The 19,335-nt window shown below is 42.7% G+C and overlaps 2 protein-coding genes across 2 annotated transcripts in view; one reads left to right on the top strand and one right to left on the bottom strand.

Annotated features, from left to right (window-relative positions):
- gpc1b (glypican 1b) overlaps window positions 1–19,335 on the top strand; it is a 60,637-nt gene extending 41,302 nt beyond the window's left edge. Inside the window, exons 3-10 of the mRNA XM_086129314.1 lie at window positions 517–744; window positions 1,595–1,758; window positions 11,196–11,361; window positions 11,449–11,579; window positions 13,021–13,149; window positions 13,462–13,595; window positions 14,660–14,835; window positions 15,829–19,335. Coding sequence (XP_085985440.1) covers window positions 517–744; window positions 1,595–1,758; window positions 11,196–11,361; window positions 11,449–11,579; window positions 13,021–13,149; window positions 13,462–13,595; window positions 14,660–14,835; window positions 15,829–16,040 — 1,340 coding nt within the window. The 3' untranslated portion in view covers window positions 16,041–19,335. The remainder of the gene's footprint in view (window positions 1–516; window positions 745–1,594; window positions 1,759–11,195; window positions 11,362–11,448; window positions 11,580–13,020; window positions 13,150–13,461; window positions 13,596–14,659; window positions 14,836–15,828) is intronic.
- Window positions 9,188–9,370, bottom strand: LOC147195132 (metallothionein-like). Its single transcript, XM_086129315.1, has one exon. It carries the CDS (start codon window positions 9,368–9,370, stop codon window positions 9,188–9,190), a length of 183 nt encoding a protein of 60 aa, XP_085985441.1.

Below are 19,335 nucleotides of genomic sequence, written 5' to 3'. Positions count from 1 at the left end.
CCTCTTTTCTACTTCCCCCTAAAACGAAAAATCCCCCTGTTGCGTAATACGAACTCCTTTTCTCCTCTACAACGAAACCTACATGCGCGAAAATACCCCCCATTGTGAAAAAAATCTTCATGCATTAAAGCCATTCCCTCTTTTCTACTTCCCCCTAAAACGAAAAATCCCCCTGTTGCGTAATACGAACTCCTTTTCTCCACCCTTGCCTCACAATGAGGTTCACTACAATAAAAACAGCGACGTGGAGAAGTGGGAGTTCAGAACAGAGACTGTGTACCAAGCAGGGCCACCGCTTAGATAATCCCATGCAGGTGGGCCCGGATGAGTTTAGCATTTTAACGTGTTACGTAACAATGTAAGTGCTGTGAATGTCCCCAGGCCGTGCACATATGGGCAAGTTTTCCCATATATGGATAACAGGCAAAAAAAAAAAAAAGAAAAATGTGGCACATGCTGTATATAATAAGAATACCTGTTGTTCTAACTTTAAGCTTTTCTTATGTATGTTCTCAGGTTATTTTCTGGAGTTGCTGAACAGCTCAGCTGCCACACTAGAGGAGACGTTCATGTCCACCTGGAGGTCTTTCTACTCCCAGAATTCCCTGGTGTTCAACGAGCTCTACACAGATTTGAGACACTACTACCGAGGCTCCAGCCTCAACCTGGAAGAAGCTCTCAATGAATTCTGGGCAAGGCTTCTGGAGAGACTGTTCTTCCATGCAAACAAGCAGTATTCCATCGGTAAATAAATATAATGAATGAACTTGTGCAGTAACTAAACTACTTCCTTTCAAGGTTCGAAAGAGGCTGTTTTTGGATCAAAATGAATAATTTACGCATCATTAATACATACTGGGTACCAAAACTGGACATGAATGCCGAGACGTCCGTCAAAAGACGGAATAAGAAGACAAAGAATCATCGAGGTGGTCCCCAAAAGCGACATTGGAATCACGCCACACCGGGAGGTCAAGGGCAGCTCTGTGCTACTTATGCAGAAGCAGCTAGCTAGCAATAGGTCCTCCTGCTCGTTACTACTGCGCCGAAACATGTTGCGGAGTCGCTCCTGAGTCACAAAGAAGCGCTTGTTTGATCAATTACAATTTTCACAGACGTCTGGCTGGAACCGCGTTAAAGCGGAGCGTATCCAGCTTTGAACAGTAACATAGCAAGCCAAGTAATAAGTCTGTTTTGGAGTGAAAATTAATTACACAGACTAAATTGAATTAGAAATGAATAAAATTCTATCACTGATGCTATTTTTGTTTTTTTTTCCTGAAAACACTGCTATCAGTGCTTATCTTAGGCTAGAATCCTTGCATGGAGTAATGAGACACTCCCGAGACGAAGACAAGCAATAAAGTTTGCTGCTTTGCACAATGTGAATTTAAGAAATAAAAACTGTTGATTCGATGAAAAAACAGAAAAAGAAAAACAATTGTTCATTCATTATATTGTCATAGTTTATTGTTCAATAAAACACTTAGGTTCCTTTGTAATCAACCTGTGTGGGTGTGGGGGGGGGAGCGGCAGAGGAAAAAGAAATGGAGCCTTGCATTTATACTGACAGGAATGTTTTTGTTGACTCCAGGGGATGACTACCTGGAGTGTGTCTCTAAACAGCTGGAGACACTTCACCCATTCGGAGAGGTGCCCCGTGACCTCAAGATGAAGGTCACTCGCACCTTTGTGGCCGCCCGGTCCTTTGTTCAGGGACTGGTCGTCAGTGGAGAGGTCGTCCGTAGAGTGTCCCAGGTAATACCTTCTTTCTTGCCCTGGTACCTCTATTTCCTCATCGCCTTCGCCCAAGCTTATTGTCATCTTTCTTGAACACCGTTGTGCCTTCACAGATTCCAAAAGAGAAACTGCGATCGTTGTCTTTGCCCATTTTTTCTACCGTGCCTTTTTATTGCTGTTGGTGAAAATGACTACAAGCCCTATAAAACTTTTACTGATGTCTAATCTTTACTGCAGTTGATATCTTGTATATTTATGCGTTGCAGCGCCCATTTTTATCTCCCTATAATACAATCGCATTAGCTCCATTGACTCTCAGTGGGGACCGAATAGGGCCACAAAACCCCACCATTTCATTAATTTTGTTGTTTTATCCTCCTTTTACTGGTTTTCCTGTCCAGGACCACAGCTGAGTTGGACATTGTTGGACACGGCGAGTGAGCACTTCTGCTTTGCCGAGCTAAATCAGCCACCTCGCACGTGTGGCAAATCAAAATGCTTATTAAACAGCATTATTACTGCGCAGGTGTAAATTAGCATGACATCTCACTCGATTGTATGTCTCGGATCAAATAAATTGACCGTACCTCAGTCACGTGTCTGAGACCAACCAAAAACTTTATATAGCTTCACAAAAACTCAATGTTACGGTTTCATAAGTTAACAAAAATAAAATGAACCTTTAGAAAGTCTAAATAGCATGAAAACATAAAAATCTACTTTGAAATGTGCATGCTGACTGCAGAATATCCACCAGAGCTGTTGTCCATGAATTATTCATAGAAATGGTTTATTTCTCTACCTTGAGCCGTCTCTGAAGGCGTTTCAGGGAATTTGGCAGCCCATGCACATGTTTGAGTGGCCTTTGATCGTGGGCGGCCTAAGGCACACCTGTGCAATAATCATGCTGTCTAACTGGCGTCTTGTCACATCTCTGAGGTAGACGGTTACAGATTTGGGAATAATTTTTGATTGAAAAAGGTGCACACAGTAAAAGTCTGAGCAGTTTGAGTGTTTGGAGTTATATTTTTTTCTCAGTACGGATAACCATTCATATTGACCATTGCGGATGATTTAGGGCAGCACTGGGTAAATATTTTTTTGTCAGGTTACTGTAATTAGCGGCACACACGTGGCCCGCACTCATACATACCCCTGGATTATTATTTTTTTAAATGTTGTATTTTTTGATCCCCCTCCAAAATGGCCAGGGGATTATAAGCATATTATCTCTTCTACAGACGACCCCTCGCGTAATCATGCGTCGACATCCACGGGTTCGGCTAGTTGTGGATTTTTTTTTTCAATATTTTTTGTAACATCTTTTTTTTTGGATTTTGGGAGCCAACCCTAGTTTTTCACTGAGCCTCAAATATGCGTAGCTTTTCACTATTCACCGGCTGGCCCATATTTTGTCCCTATTTAAAATAGAATTTTTGTCATTCAGCCCGGTTAGAAAGTGCGAAAGTGGTCCAATGAGACCCAGCCCAGAGTCTCACTCATGACAATTTGTGACCCCTTCCATCATTTAAATTGCCCATCCATGATTTCGAGTATCGAGTTAACCTACCATGCATGTGAACGGAATGTGGGAGGAAGCCAGGCTATCCAGAAAAAAACAAAACACCCCCCCTCACCCCAACACACACACACACATACACACTCAGAAAGAGCCGAGCAAAGTGATCCTATATTCAGTTTCGGGTAGAAATAGATACAACGTGTGGCAAATAGATACAGTATGTATGTTGTTTGATGAATTGATTTTATTTAATATATGAGACCATATTTCTCTGTGTTTCTGTACAACGTATAGGTGGAAATTATTTAGACCTTGCTGGACTAGGGTATTATATTACGAGAATATCTGGATCATACATCTCACTGACTGACTCCCACTGGGCCGTGTCGTTAAAAAAGGCTGGGAACCCTTGCTTTAAATAACCTTCACAAATAGATGTGCTGTGTATATATAAATAGACACGTCATCAGCCCAAAATTGATATGTGGGCATGCCAAAACCTAGGCTTTGCAAAGAACCCTCAAAACTAAGGATGGCTCATTAGCAAGAAGAATGTGCACTCAGACACGTTTGGTGTTACTCTTCCAGATCAATGTTGGTGGAAGCGAGCGACTCTATGAAGTATGGCCCTCGGCTCAGGGAGTCATCCCCCGCAACACCACTTAATGTCAACTCCCTGGCTAAAAAATGTCTGCCGCGTCCGTGGGGAGGGTTAATATGTCCCAAGAGAAATGGTATCTGCCGTGTAGTAAGAAAGGAGTATGGTTAAGATCCGAGTGAGACGGGGGAAATCATTTGGACTCTTAGAATGGGAGGTCGGTATTGATGCACGGGTGAAAAATATCTCCGGTCAGACACGGGGGTGAGAAGGGTGTCAAGAGTGCTGGCCCCATGAGGACTATACATGTCATGTCGGAAAACAGATGCTGCGGCAGAGGTGAATTATACAGCTCTTTACTTGATGATATATTATCGACTGAGAACGAAAGTACAGTGAGGAAAAAAATATTAGCGCTGCCTGTGGTGCTACTGTTTGACTATGCAAGGCCTATGCAACTCTCGATGGGCTGCAGATTAGGTTTTATCAATCGTGCACGAGGGGTTGATCTTAACCACGGCATAACTGACAATCAGAGCCGTAAGCGGATTCATCCGTAATCGTGTTTTGGCATTCGCAACTCGGACGATTTGCCGAGCGCAACAGGTGGTGAGGTCCGCGCGGCAAACTCGCAGAGCCTCAGTGGTTTGGAAATATTTTACTTATTTATTTTCATGTCGAATACTTGTTTGTCACAGTCAAACGATCTTACGACAATGGACCTCAACGATAAATGAGAAGAGCGACAGTGCATAGATTCATCATTTTTATTTGCCTTTCATTAGACTGGTCAAGGGCAAATTTTAATCAGTGTGATGGCTTGAACGCTGATTAAAAAGAACCCCTCAAAAACCTGCTATGCTAGATACCAGGTTTTTCAGGTATTTCTTTTTTTTAGCTATAAAAGCCTGCACAATACGCATTTTTGCCATATAATTTATAGCTATTACATTTCAGAAAAAAAAATTCCACCTGTTGCTGAACCGAGCACTTAATCCCGAAATATTTCCAAATATATTTCAACATTAAATATGTTATTGTTATTTATTATGATTATGATTATGAACACTTGACATGCTGGAGCAAAAACGAGTCCGTTTACTTGCAGCTCTGTTGAAAAAAAAAAGAAGTAAAAATGTGTTGACCAGTGTTATGAATAGCATGTACTATTACAGCCTGTCAGTATTTGTTTACACATTTTTCTTTTCACAAGAGGAGCCGAGGGACACTGAATGATGTCGTCATTAAACAAGGCCGGCTGGGGGAATTGTGTACGTAATTAGCCCGGCTTTTAGGAAATGACAAAATGTCATCTCGGCGCTAATGTCTGGATACTGGAACCACCCAACATGAGGTCCCGCCCACTTTTATTTGCTCTCGTTTCCTAAGATAACAGCAATGTCCGTTAAGAGGCAATTCTGGCCAAAATCTGCTTGACTCTAGTCTAGTAAAAGACACAAGGTAAAATCCTGGTTTGTGTGTAGATGCTGAATAATGTATTGTACACAATCACAAGATTAATGAGGCAGTGAGAAAAGCAACAGAAACGTCGTAAAAATGCTTCTCCCTTGGATGGCAAACATCCATCCTGCCAAGCGTCTCCTCTTGAACAAATGACTTTTCCCTCCTTTCTTCACTGTCACTGCTTTATTTATAGCTTGTCTTTATGTCCACAAATTTGAACTGTTGAATGCACCTTGTATGAGAGGACAGAAATAGAAAGGAGACAAGCTACAGTTCAAAAAAAAAAAACCCAGAGGCTGACAGGTAGTGTGACTTCATCGAAAAATGTTAAAATATTAATCACGTTCTTGATCCCCAGACATTTTTCTCCTTTTGGGTGTGGAAGTACAAGAAGTAGGCCATGAGACTCATGAGGTGTGTGCATCATCTACTTCTATCACACAATGAGGAGAGGCCACGCCGGCCAATTACACTCTGAGAGAGAGAACGAGAGCTTGCATGGTCCACGAGGACATTTATACATGTTTTGTGTATGTATGTTATTCCATTGGAATGAATGTGACGCTTGTGATAAGTAGAACTTTTCCTTGTAAGGAACTCGTTATGCTGTTTGAATGACACCATTTCTTTCAAGCAAAATCTCAGGTATTCCTACATAGAAACACGTTCAATCACTTTTCATTTCAGAAAAACATGATCTGGAGTCCGTGATTTTAGAAAACACATCATTTTAGTCTTGTCACAAATGAATACGGGATGTAACTGATTAAAATATTTCTGCATATCACTCAAGGCAGATTGCAGTGTTCTCCGGCACTTGCTCATGACGAAACTGAAAAATTGAATCCACATAAACGTGAAATTTGGCATCAGTTACATTTTGAAACAAGAAACTTAAGACAAGTATAAACGGGAAATTAAATGGGACCAAGTAGGGATCCCTGGGGGAGACCATTTTGAATAGAAAAAGGGTTTTCAAAAAAGACCATTAAAACAAACTCAATATAGTGCAAACAGTTGGTTAATGAGCATTGGAGATTTCGCAGACGAGCGCAGGCCAGCGGTTCTGACAGTGGGCGGGCTGCACCACATCCAGCTGACTTCACTTACCCCCACATCAAAGCGACTCCTCTCATTCCCTTTAAATGTTGTACACTCACACTCTCCCGTGGTGACATGGCACCGTTCACTGTTCAGAAGAGGGTGACGCATAATCCCAGCGATGCATGCGTAAGTAGAGCATTGTCACTCTTCTGCCCATGATGTGGCAACAGACAATACGAGCGGCTACTCTTATTAAATACAGAACGGGATGATGGTAACCACTGGTGTCTTAAATAATTTATGTCCGTAGAGCTCCGTATTTTTCTGCCTGCGCCCGATCAAGTTCACCGGTGGTCCACCCTGCGCCAAGACTTAGTCATGGGTTGAGCTGGCATAAGTTAAGATCGACTTTCTGAAATCAAATTGTCACTCCGCCAGGCGCATCTCTAAAGACACAGACTCTGCTGAGCTGGAACACCCAGCTTGGCGTCGAACCTTCTGCCAAATTGGCAAACAAGCGCGCCGAGCCTTGCACTTGCACGAAAAACCAGCGTTTCGCCGCAGATGCGCTGTCGACCAAAAAATAGAGCCCTTTGTGTTCTGCCACGCAAACGGTTACCAAGCCCGACAACTGCATTGAAGACATTCCAAAATCCTCCAATTCGTGAGATGTAAGAACAATGCAGCACAATCTTCTTTCAAATCATTAGCTCTTATGATGTCATTTAACACTGTCATAATGGCCCTGCTATTTTGTTCAGAAACCAGACTGTAATCCATTTAGAATATACATTTAACCCTTTTAGGGACAGCGGTTACGAGAGTGGACAGTTTATCATGTTATCGGGTTACAGGGTGCATGAAAGGATACGCTTGAGATGCCGTTTTTGTTTTTTATTTTTATTTTTAAATGGGCAATTGAAACCATGCATCTCAAACAATGCCGTGACTCACAGATATTTCATGTGTTGCGTGTACCAGCGTAGGTCATCATGTTTGTCAGCATAAAGGGCCCTGTTTTCGTAGACAAGCAGGCCCATCTTCATGTTCTTGCCGAGGCAGGTCTAGTTTCGCGTGTTTATGAATTTGGAAGTCTGCGCTAAGCCTCAATTGGCATTCTGATGTATTCTATTGCGCGCCTCTGGAACAACTGCCAATTTGGTGACCAAAAGTTGACAAGATTTTAGACTCTTTAAAAGCATGTCTAAGTTTTGGAGCAGATGATGTAACGCGATGTTAAGTGGTTTTGATCGAGGCGCAGGCAGACTGATCCTCGGCTCCGTGGACGTGTGTGGTGCATGTCACCATATTTCATTCATTCATATGCAACAGTGTGGGACAATCCCTCGGAATCATTGTAGAAAAGTTACTTTTTAATGTACTTTCTCCTCCGTTTACAAGCCATGTAGACTGTGCGGCTTTCTCTCCTCTCTGAATATAAAAGGAAGGAAGGTAGCGGCTTTGATTGCTCCGGTGTTGGCTGAATTCCCTCCGACAATGGGGCATAACAGTGTTACCCGTTTGTAACTGCACCCATCTGCGAAAATACTAAAAGAAAAAGAAAATCCACCCATGTGCACAGTTAGACTGTGCTTTGAGAAAATAGGGCTCTAAATGTTAAAATTAAACATGGGTATGTTTCATATTTTAGTTTAGTCTTATGCCGGAATTGTTAGTTTTGTCCCAAAGTTGCTCGAAGCAACCTCTCCTTCATAGTGCTTCATGGAAATTACAGTCAATCTCCAATTAGCACTGCAAAGATTCTTTTTTTCCCCATATCCATCATTCCTGAACAAAATTTCCCACCATGAATATTTATGAGTGAGGAAACCAGATTAAGGAACGTCTCCTCTTGAAATACCATCAGACCAAACTTTCAAGCCTTTAACTCTGCTGCCAATTCCTCTTGGTCGAACTTTTAAAGCTGCTCAAACATTCCGCATCATCCTTTTTTTTCTGACATTACTTACAAACTTTCCCATCTTTCTCTCCCTTCTCTGCAATCTCTCTTTCTCAGAGAAAAAAAAGTATTTGTCTGACTCATCCCTGGGTAATGAGTGGCAGGGCAAGGATGTGAGGGAAGGAGGGTTTGCAGTGAGGATGTGACTCATGTCTCATCTGACTCTCGATTAAGCCTGGGAATGTGGTTATTGCTTTTCTGTGTCACTCATTCAACGCTATCCCCAAATTCACTTCTAATCATTAAGCCTTAGTATGTTTTTTTACCCTATTTTTCACCTCATGAGAAGCTTACACTTGTTATTTTCAAGACCAAAATCGGATCACTTCACATGAAGCAACTCCAACCAAAAAAAAAATGCTCCATCCATTTTTTTCAGTTGTTTTTCTATCACTTCTCCTCTTCAAGTTTGCGGGTATAGCTGAAGCCTATCCCTGCTGACTTTAGTCTAAAAGTGGACAACACCCTGAGTTGGTTGCCAATCAATCAAAAGGGCACATTCATACAGGGCACCACACTCACATTGACTTCATCACTGAAGGACATTCCGCTGCTCCACAGAGCATTAGGGTCAGGCGGCGGCAGCAGACGGTCGTGTTGAGCATCCTGGTAGAATTCTGGTAAATAGATAGATAGAGAGAGAGAGAGTGAGAATTTATATTATTGACGCAGCCTCAGGAGCAACTGGGGATTCAGTATCTTGCTCAAGGACACTTCGACATGGTCACTGACCGGGAAATCGAACTGACCAGGAAACAACCACTGAGCCATGCCCCCCCCACCCCACCCCCCTAAAATACCAAATAGGCAAATAAAGGTTCCAACATTTGATGAAAGGACCGATGAGGTCAGAAGCGCCTCACTGACAGCAGCTAGTGTCACACATCTTGTCTTTGCACACGTAACCTGATGCGCATTTGGTGCATTCGGGCGGACGGCATGAGCAGCAGCTCTTCTCGCAAGCAGTGTGGGAGCAGTTGGTGCAAGCACAGGAACCAGCGCATTTGCAGGTTCCGGTCTTGGAGCAGTGGCAAGGGTCCATGTTGAATGCCGGTCGGTTGCTTTTAGCCTCTTTGAAGGGGCCGAAGTAGCTGCTCTTTCATAGCATTCCGGTGAGCAACGGGGCCGTGTTGAACGGTTTTATTATTTTTATGCATAAAAAACACACAAAACCCTGGAACATTTTCGGATCCCCATGGCATCCCACATTTTATCCATAGGACAATATCAAAAGCATATCACACTGCTTTAATGGTTGCCATTTTTAGCTCTAAGCTGCCACAGATACTCTATTAATAATAATATGATGATGCATTCGAACAAGGGATGTGGTTCTGTCCACGCTTTCTGCAAATGCACCTTTGTCCTGAACATGATTTGAATCTATATTTAAAGTCTCACGGGTCTGCGGAGTGTTTGCTGTTTGAACTGCTTGTTTTCCCCTCCAGGTCTTTATTATTGTCCCACTTTCAGAATATTGTCATATTCATCAAACGCTTGCTTGTAGGTGCAACGTTACTGTTGGAAGCTGTGTTTCCTTAAAAAAAAAAAAAAAAAAAAAGGGGCCCACATGTCAGTATAAGAGAGAAGCTTTGTATGCATAGCTGGGCTTTCTGTATCCTTCCTTCTCTCACTTCTTTGAGTCCCCCACACTCACTTCATAAGGTTTTGCATGCATAGCTGTACGCCCTTGTGAGCAGAGCTTACTGGTATTAACCCAGTTTCACTTTTCACGCACAAAGGCCCTTTCCAGAGGGCGCAGCCTTGTGGGAAAGCAACGATGGAGTGAGGGCCCGAGCCTACTTGTATGAATGTCAGCGCCTTATCATCAGCTGTGGAACCAATAAAAAATGCTTCCAACAAAGTTGTTGTCATGGAAACTGCCAAATGAAAATGTGCTGCAAAGTTATGAAGGTCATAAGAGAAGATAACCTCCCACTACTTGCGTGTTCGTTGTTATTTTCTGCTTCAAGTTATGGTCTTTTTTTTTGCTTTTTTTTGTTACAAATTTTCTTACAAATAGCAGAATCACTAAGTCGAAGATCATTTGGGATAAATACCAACTTGTGAGAATATGTATCATCCAAAGAGATCCAGACATAAAATGGAGATTAGAAAGATATTATTTATACTGTATTAAACACAATGTAAAATGAATCCGTCCATCCATCCATTTTCCGATCCACTTTATCCTCACAAGGGTCGCGGGGGTGCTGGACCCTTTCCCAGCTGTTTTCGGGCAGGAGGTGGGGGACACCCTGAACCGGTTGCCAGCCAATCAATCGCAGGGCACACACAGACGAACAACCATCTGCCCTCACACTCCCACCTAGGGACAATTTAGAGTGTTCCGATAAACTGCCATGCATGTTTTTGGAATGTGGGAGGAAACCAGAGCACCCGGAGAAAACCCACGCAGGCACGGGGAGAAGCCAAAATATATGCCACCCTGTCATCGCAGGGCTTTCCACATTGCAACGAGAGGCGCTAGCCAACAGCTAGCTTGCGAACTAACAGCCTTGGGCTGTTAGTCATGACTAATTAACTTGCAGAATAACTACTGATGTAGAACAAAGGGGCTCAAGTTCTTACATGGTGAGAGGGGAGAGGGACATGCTTGATCCCGAAGTACATCACCGGGTGCTATTTTAGCCATGGCCTAAAACGTGAGGAAAACTGAAATGGTGGAAAACAATGTAGCCTTACATCACCACAAATGAGTACTCCATAGTTCTCAGTTTTTGCACGTTTTCAGCAGTTACCTTCACATAACACATTTAAGTTATTCCGAAACAATTCTCTGAGTTTACCAGGTTTTAAATGGTCCTTAATGCAAATTCTTCCAATCTTTCTGATGTCATCCCCAGGTGCCACTGAGCCAGGAGTGCATGCGAGCGATTATGAGGATGACTTACTGTCCACACTGCCGAGGTATGGCCTCTGCCAGACCTTGTGTCAACTACTGCAGCAACGTCTTGAAGGGCTGTCTGGCCAACCAGGCGGACCTCGACACAGAGTGGCGTCACTTGGCAGGTCGGATGACAAACACGTGTATTCGAGCACACTCAACACATGGACAAAGCATGATATTCGCTGACTCGTTGACGCCTGTCTTTGTAGAAACGATGATGCAGGTGTCCGATCGCTTCGATGGCCCATCTGGTTTGGATGTTGTGGTCCTCTCCCTTCCTTACCGCATTTCGGAAGCTATGATGACCATGGTGGAAAATATGGAGGCCGCCAACGGCAAGGTCAGAACATTTTTCAGGCATTAACAATTGGGAATGTTTTTTTGTACTTAAAACCCAGAGTGATAAAAATAGTTGGGGCGGAGCCAACCTCGAACCGCAAATTTGGAAGATGGCAACCAACCCAAGTTCTGCTTAACACGCCTCTGTCTGTTGTTAAAGTCACATCATCATAAAAGCAAAAACATTCGTGAGTGAATTATGTATTTAAAACAACCACGTAACGTTGCCTTCAATTCTGCTATTTTAATGCTAACGCATAGTGGGAAACACCATAGCCAGGCTAACAAATAGCATCCGTGTGGTTGTATTAACATGGATGGAGACAAAAATAACAATACATATGTATATATTCTTTATCCTCTGCAGGAAAGCATCTAATATTGCAGCTTTCTGAATCATGTACTGTAGTTGTGAAATTATTTTTTTCTTTTGTGTCTCCCTGACTGTGTTATACTACCCCACAGTGGAACAGAGAGGCTCATTCCTTTATTTCCTTTTATTTTTCATATTATTCTTTTTTGGTTGTTGGTATCCAGGTATTTACTTCTGGATCTGATGCACACCTTAGAAGAAAGAACCACCCAGTTTTTCATTTTTGACTACTGTGCAGTTTACGTCGGGACACTGTGCAGGCTGGTGCACAACCTCTGACCCGGTTGAGTGTCACAGACAGTCATCTTCTAAATCGCGCTGTGGTTAATCCCCTTCGCCCCTCCCCCTGACTTGACATTAATGGGCATGGCGTCGCGTTTAGTATTACGGTCGATAACTTCCCAATTACATAAACCAAAGACTTCAAGGCGACAACATATGTTGTTTTGTTTGCGCCTTCCTAAAAGCAACCCGCAGAGACACTCGGGACACTGCGGGTGTGTTAATGTGCCTGAAAGTCATTTACACCCCTCTGTTTTAACACCATATTTCCTCGAGTGACAGTTCAATCTCCCATGAGTCTCAGTTGGATTTAGGGGACAGGCTCGCCTGGAGGCTTAAAACAGTATTATTAATTTCTAGCTATGTGTGAAAGTTCAAACGCTGGAGGCGATCCGAAGAGGGCCAGACCGGATGACAGATTGATTGCAGTCTTACAGTAGTCCCAGGGCTCCGTTTAGATCACGACCACAGGGATCTTTTTATTTCTCAACAGCCATCTGATGGACTCATGAGATCATGCAAATAAGCAGCGACAGTTATTTTGATTTGTAGCTCAGATGCTTTGTGTGCTGCGGTATTTTTGGACTGATAGGCAAAGCAGTTCCACGTTTGGGAGTTGGTGTCGGTTAGGTATTGCAAACACAGACAAGTAAGAAGGCATGCAAGGCGCAGCGCAACATATATTTAAAGCAAAAAGTATTACATAATTAATGTATTTAAATTTCTTTTGTTATTTTCTCCTCTCCATATCTGCCTTTTTTTCCCCCCTCACTCCATCGTATCTCAGCTCATTCTGGCGTGTGGCCCACTCCGAGAAAAAACAGCCGGCGCTACAGAAGTGGACGTATTCCCAAGGAAAGAAGAGGTTACAGTTGAGGAGAGGTCGGCGAGCAGTGCGAACAAACTTGGCCGACTGGTGAGCTGAAAAAATATTACACAGATTGCCCTCTGATGACAGAGTCTGGCCAATATCGCGAGATGTTTTATGGAGCAAAAAGAACTGCTAAGCGCAGACAATAAAATCCTTTTAATGTTCGTTTCACCTTTCCACTCATGAGGTCATTAGACGGGAATGGTGGTTTGGCTGGATGAATAAAGCACATGACTCGGTTAGTCACTTAGAGGACGGGACTTGTTCCCAACCCCCCGTTTCAGTGGAACGTCCTAATGGGAATTTGGGGACAAAGTAGAAAGAAAAAAAAAAGTGCTGTCCTTCCCTGTGCTCCAGGTGTCTGATGTAACCATGAGGCTGCGGGATATGCAGCCATATTGGGTTTCTCTCCCGAGAATGTTGTGCAGCGACAGAGTTGCCACGGGTGCAGGCGCTGAAGATAGGTGCTGGAACGGAATGACCCGCGCCAGGTAGGGAGACAGAGACATTACGTCGCTCTTTTGTTGAAATGGACTCTCTTCATTTTAATTTGCCTCAATAAGATTTCGCGAACCCTTGAACCCTTTCAAATTGAAGGTGGCCCACCTTTCAATGAGTTAAAGAGTCAGCCTGCTCTAAAGTGTTTCTGTTCAACTTATCAGTTTAAAATAAATCATGGAGAGGATTGGGTCCACTCAAGGCTAGGAACGGTAGGCTTTCAATCCTTTTTAATGTGCACGAGCATGACGATACTTTTTCTACTGTGGAACATGGATAAATTCTGATAATATGGTTGTCAAATTTCAAACTAAACATAAAACGAAGGCAATTGCGTGTTGTGTATTTCAAACAACCACATAGCTATGTTTTGAGTTCACTTAGCTTAGTGCTAACGAACAATGCAAAACGCCATAGAGGGGCTAAAAAATAGCAGCAATGATGCGGCATTTCAATCAATGGTGCGGCAACACATGTTGACAGACAGTGTTACAATTATTCATTGGCATATAATCGTTATCCTCCACAAAAGATATATATATTAATATTACTGTTGCTTGCTGAGACACTTATCATTTTGAAACTCTTCAATGTTTGTGTTTGAATGACTATTATTTTATGCCGTCTCCTAGTGCCAAAATTGCACCCAAGCAGGAGCCACAATGAAGTAACCATGCACAAACTGTTTGATTCTTTCTTTTCTATTTAATTATGTTTTTACTAAAAATTGATAAATAATCAGATACATTTGTTTGCTGTCACAAGCCCTTTTGCGGTGTTGTTGTGTAGAAGGAAAGTCTGATTTAGATGATCATCTGATTTGGATTGAAATTAAATTAATCGCATTGTTCATATTCTTGTGAGAAGCCACATCCTTTGTTGAAAGAGGTTCAAAATCTCATTCCACTTTTGCTCTTTTGCCTTCATTGGTACTTCTCATTAGTGACATTAAAAAAACAAAACACGCACACACAAGTTTGCCTTTTAAACTTCCATTTTTTTTTTTTATTCCGTGACCTCGCGTTCTCGCCAGTAAACACGTGGTCATGTGTGCCAGGTACCTCCCTGAAGTCATTGGCGATGGCCTGGCGAGCCAGATCAACAACCCCGAAGTGGAAATAGACATCACCAAGCCTGACATGGCAATAAGGCAGCAGATAATGCAGCTGAAGATCATGACGCACCGCCTGAAGAATGCTCTGAATGGCAACGACGTCGACTTCCAGGACACCAGTGAGTACAATAGCGTCCAACATGCAACTTAGTCCACAAGTGCCACGAAAGCGGCACTTACAGCGCACTAACACTATTATCTGCAGTCTCAGGACACTTTAGAGAATCCTGTCTGTACGAAAATAAGTCGAAATGCCTGGTCAGAGACGACCGCAATGTATCCCATTGTGGATGAAGTAAATTATACCTCATAAACCCTTCTAAGTTTTGGCAGAAAGTGTCATAAATCTGTCAAAGTGACAAATGCAGTGAAGGGATGACTATACGAGGTATGTCAGAAAAGCTCCAGGATTTATGTCAAATCCAATATTTTCTCAGCGTGTCCAGTTTGTACATGGAGTCATTTGCACAACCCACGTGCCAAATTTGTCCTCATGATGAATAGAGCTTTTTCACATTTTAATCCATGGTTAAGAATTGCTCTGCGTACGCACCTCAGTGAGAGGGCTTTCTAAAAATACATTCATGAACTTTCACTTGGGGGTGTCCTCACTTTTGCTGCCAATGATGTAGACATTAATGTGTGAGTTTCTTTGAGGAAACAGTCAATATGAGTTGTACACTGACTACTTAACAGCAATTTTTTTATTATTTTTTAACCCAAAAGATATCGTCGTCTGAGTGTCTCAAGAGTTCCTTTTTTCAGATTATTGCACCAATGTTCCTTTTTTTTTTTTTGTCGCTCGAGATGTCTAATGCCACAGAATTGCCACTGGATAGAACCAACTTGATGTTGTTGCAATGCACCGGAGGGCTGCGTGACCTGAAGTGTCAATATGAGGCGGCCATTTTGCATTCACATAATAACAAACGGCAGAATAAATGGTGCGATTTCTGAAACGTGAATTTTTGAAAGTAATTGATTTCATGTGTTTGAGGGCACCGCGTGTGTGTGTGTGTGTCCACTATTATTGAGATTAAATGACAATCCATTGAATCCATTTCCCTGAACTGAATTGAAAAAGAAATTATGTTCTCATGTCGTCTCCGTAGGCGATGATTCCAGCGGTTCCGGCAGCGGCGCCATTTGCACCGACGAAGTGTGTTCCCGGGCCCCTCGCCTCGTCGTCCCCGTCACTCAGCGACCCGTGTACCCCTACCCTCCCGAAAACAAGAAGGTGGTGAAAAACTCAGTCAGTCAGAACCTTCCCTGCGTCGTCACTTATCTCCTTTCGCTGCTCGTTTTGCTGCTGCGGCTGCGATAATTGCCAGCGAGGAGAGCGGCCAGCTGGGACTGAGGTTGGGACTGGGTTTGGGCTTCTTGAGTGTTGGAAAAGGTGGGGGAGGAGACGAGAGGTTTGGGCGTTAGTTACTCTGCCAAAACGTCACTTCGTGTTAAGAACTTGGACGGGACTTTCTTTAGGGTTTGGATGAGAAGAAAAAAAATGGAATTACAAGTATTCAAAAATGCGCTCTTGTCTTTCATCTCTCGCTATAATATGACACTGTTAGAGCTGATCGTGTTATGTTTTAATGTTTCTGGTGCGTGGGGTAATCGGAGATCCAATGTGTACCGAAAAGTGTAACGCTAACACTCCATAGGGAGAGGAAGGCGCTCTCATTAATGCATTTCTTAGTCCTCCTTTAATGGCACTTAGTGATTTGACGGTCTTATTTATTTGTTGAGAACTGACCATAGACCCCAGAGTGGTTTCATCACTCCCTAACATTACAATAGAAGTTTTTTATTTTTTTAAAGCAAACTAACCAATAGATGCATCAAGTCTCCAAATAAGCACTTTTTGGACCGTGTCAGAGGTACAAGTAGCGATGATTCATACTACCGTGATCATTCACAGTGGGAGAAACGGGGTCTTGCCTTTGCCCCACCCATCACACCCCCACCCCAGCCCCAGCTCCCCATCCAACACCCCTTTGGGTCAGCTCTCAAATGACAGCAGACTTGTGGGCCATCCGTCCTCACAGGCTTTACAGGTCAGAATTTTGGCTAGCAGAACAGAAACTGGCATGCTGTGGTCGCGTTGCTGCAGGGCAGAGCTGCAAAGTGCATCCATGCCATGACCCATCCTGACTGTAATTTCACCTTTTGATTGCACAAATGTCACATGGTTCGTTTGACTCGCTATCATTCAGTCTAGATGGCGGACCACAAAATAATATGGTACAGTATAGCCCTTTTTTTAAAATTAGATGAGAAATAATTTTATTCGCCTGTCTGCAAATTTCTTCGTCCTTCTCCCTCAGCCCTCTATTCTCTTGACCTGAAGTCAATCCTTTGTTCTTTTCTAATCTTTATTTTCAAAAAGGGATGTTTTTTTTGTTTTTGTTTTATTTTACCCCAATACAGTGTTCCCCCTGTACTCGCGGCAGGGCTGGGTCCCTATCCTTCGCGTGAATTTGACTCCCCAGGAGTTTGTCAGAAGGCAGCCAAGCACTGCTTTTGTCTTAACGCTAAAGTTAAGTCGCCCATTTTTTTTTCAATATGTTCTCTGTGCCTCTACTAGTCTGAACATAATATTCTGATTAGTATTGCGTGTATGGGATGAGAATTAGACCACCTGTTTTTAGCCCTCTCACGGGGCGGCTATTTTGTCCTATACTGCCACCTGCTGTCGACTGCAATTGACATCAGAAAATGGCAGCCCCCAAGGTGGATCAAACAAGTGGATTCTGCTGCTTAATTAATCAACAAACATATTCATCAGAATTCCGTGGTTCGACAAGCAGGAGCACAAAGAACATGTTGCAAAGAAAATCTTGGACTTGACCTCCGCTTTCAAGAAGCTCAACTCACTTCACCATCGTTACTTGGCGCTGAGATGATTCCAAAGCACGATTTTTGCCTAAATCAAGCTCCTCAACTCACTTCAACATAGTTTCCTGGCAGTGAGATGATGCCAAAGCACTACTTTTGCCCAAATGAAGCTCCTGAACTCTCTTCTACATAGTTCCTTGGCAGCAAAGTTGTTGTCAGCAAATCCCGTAATGGACAGCATATGCAAGCAAGTGAATTTGAGGGGGGGGGGGGTGTCACTGCATTTGGTGTATTGATGGTATGCCATCATGAAATGTGGGAGATACAAGATGGAGGTTGCTTTTATTTTTCAAGTGCACCATTGCTTGAGCAGCACACCGGAACTACCCACTATAACTAAACATAAACAAACAAAAAAAAAAGGTTTTGAAATGTGTTTCTCTTTGATTATTTATTTGTTGTAACAATGCTTCTTGATAGTACACTTTGTCTGTTTATTTCAAGGTTTAACAATTCTGTTTAAAATGTGCTAATTCTTCACTGCCTTTGCCAAACACCTTTCATAGATCACTGATTCTTTTCTTCTCATGAACCAGTCCCACATCACTCAACAGGCCAGGCCATGCCTGTTACAGCCACACACATTCAAAGTCACAGATACTCCAGTGTAGAATGTGATGCTGCTGACCCCAGGTGGATCAAAACCACACATGCACCTCACATGCATTTTTTTTTTTAAGTGGAAGAGGCATTGTCACAACAAAGAAGTAATCAAACACCAGTGTTTTTTTTTCCTGAAAAGAATGAAAAGAACAAAAAAAAGCACCTGTGTCGATAATACTGCAGATCCATGTTAAGACGTCTTTTGTCCAAGTTTTACAAGCACATTTTTGAATTGTAGCTCTGAAAGTGGGAAGTTGTCATGCGTGTTCGTGCAGCACGGATGTGTGTTTGTGTGTTCAATGACTTCTGCCTTCGACTGCCTTTGTCACTTTGTTGGGGTCAAGTATGACATTAAAAACAGTTGTGAAGAAGAGATTTTCTAAAGAAAAAAAACAAAATTCAAGAACATTAGGTTTTTTTTTTGCAGCACTTGAGATGAATCAGAATGAGAATGTGAAATTACACATTTGTTTCTTTATTTTGAACGAGAAGGTACTCCAGCTGTGATGGCGACATTCCAATTCAAATATCACTTCAATCTTTACATTAGTAGCTTCACAGCGCGAGCGCTCAAATTCTTCACCCGCTTCTCTTTGCCTCCTTTTGCCTTTTGATTCTACTCAAAGCCACCCATTCTTTTTTTGTTTCTAATGAAAACCTGCACTTTTTATAAGGCCAACATGTGTCGGTTGTCTGCACAAAGACACGAGGCCACCAGTATGCAAAGTCGACGCCCTCTAGAGATGACTTATTGATTTGAGGATGGGCGTATGCAAATGAGCGTGGCCCAGCGAGATGTCTATACGGTGAGAACAAAACGAGAGCATGGTTTGTGCTTTAAAGCTGATCTTCAATCAGTAACGGTGCCTCAACCTTCAATTAGGTGGTGCGTTGCAAACACGGATTAAAATAAGCTTAAAGCTCCACGAGTTCAATTTGGAGGGATGAGAAACATCAACGACATGTTTGGCTTTTTTGTTTTTATCTACCTTTCGGTTTTGATGAGAAATCAGTGGAGAGGAGAAATGCCGGAAAGAGGTTGGAATAAAGAAAAACAATGCAGATGTCTTGTTTGCTGTTGTATCTAAAATTGTCAATTATAAACATTCTAAGATTTTCAA

Source organism: Hippocampus guttulatus, chromosome 14 (genome assembly GCF_054856545.1).
Source record: "Hippocampus guttulatus isolate MCC_2025c chromosome 14, RoL_Hgut_1.0, whole genome shotgun sequence".
Lineage (NCBI taxonomy): Eukaryota > Metazoa > Chordata > Actinopteri > Syngnathiformes > Syngnathidae > Hippocampus > Hippocampus guttulatus.
This window is presented reverse-complemented; position numbering and strand designations above follow the sequence as displayed.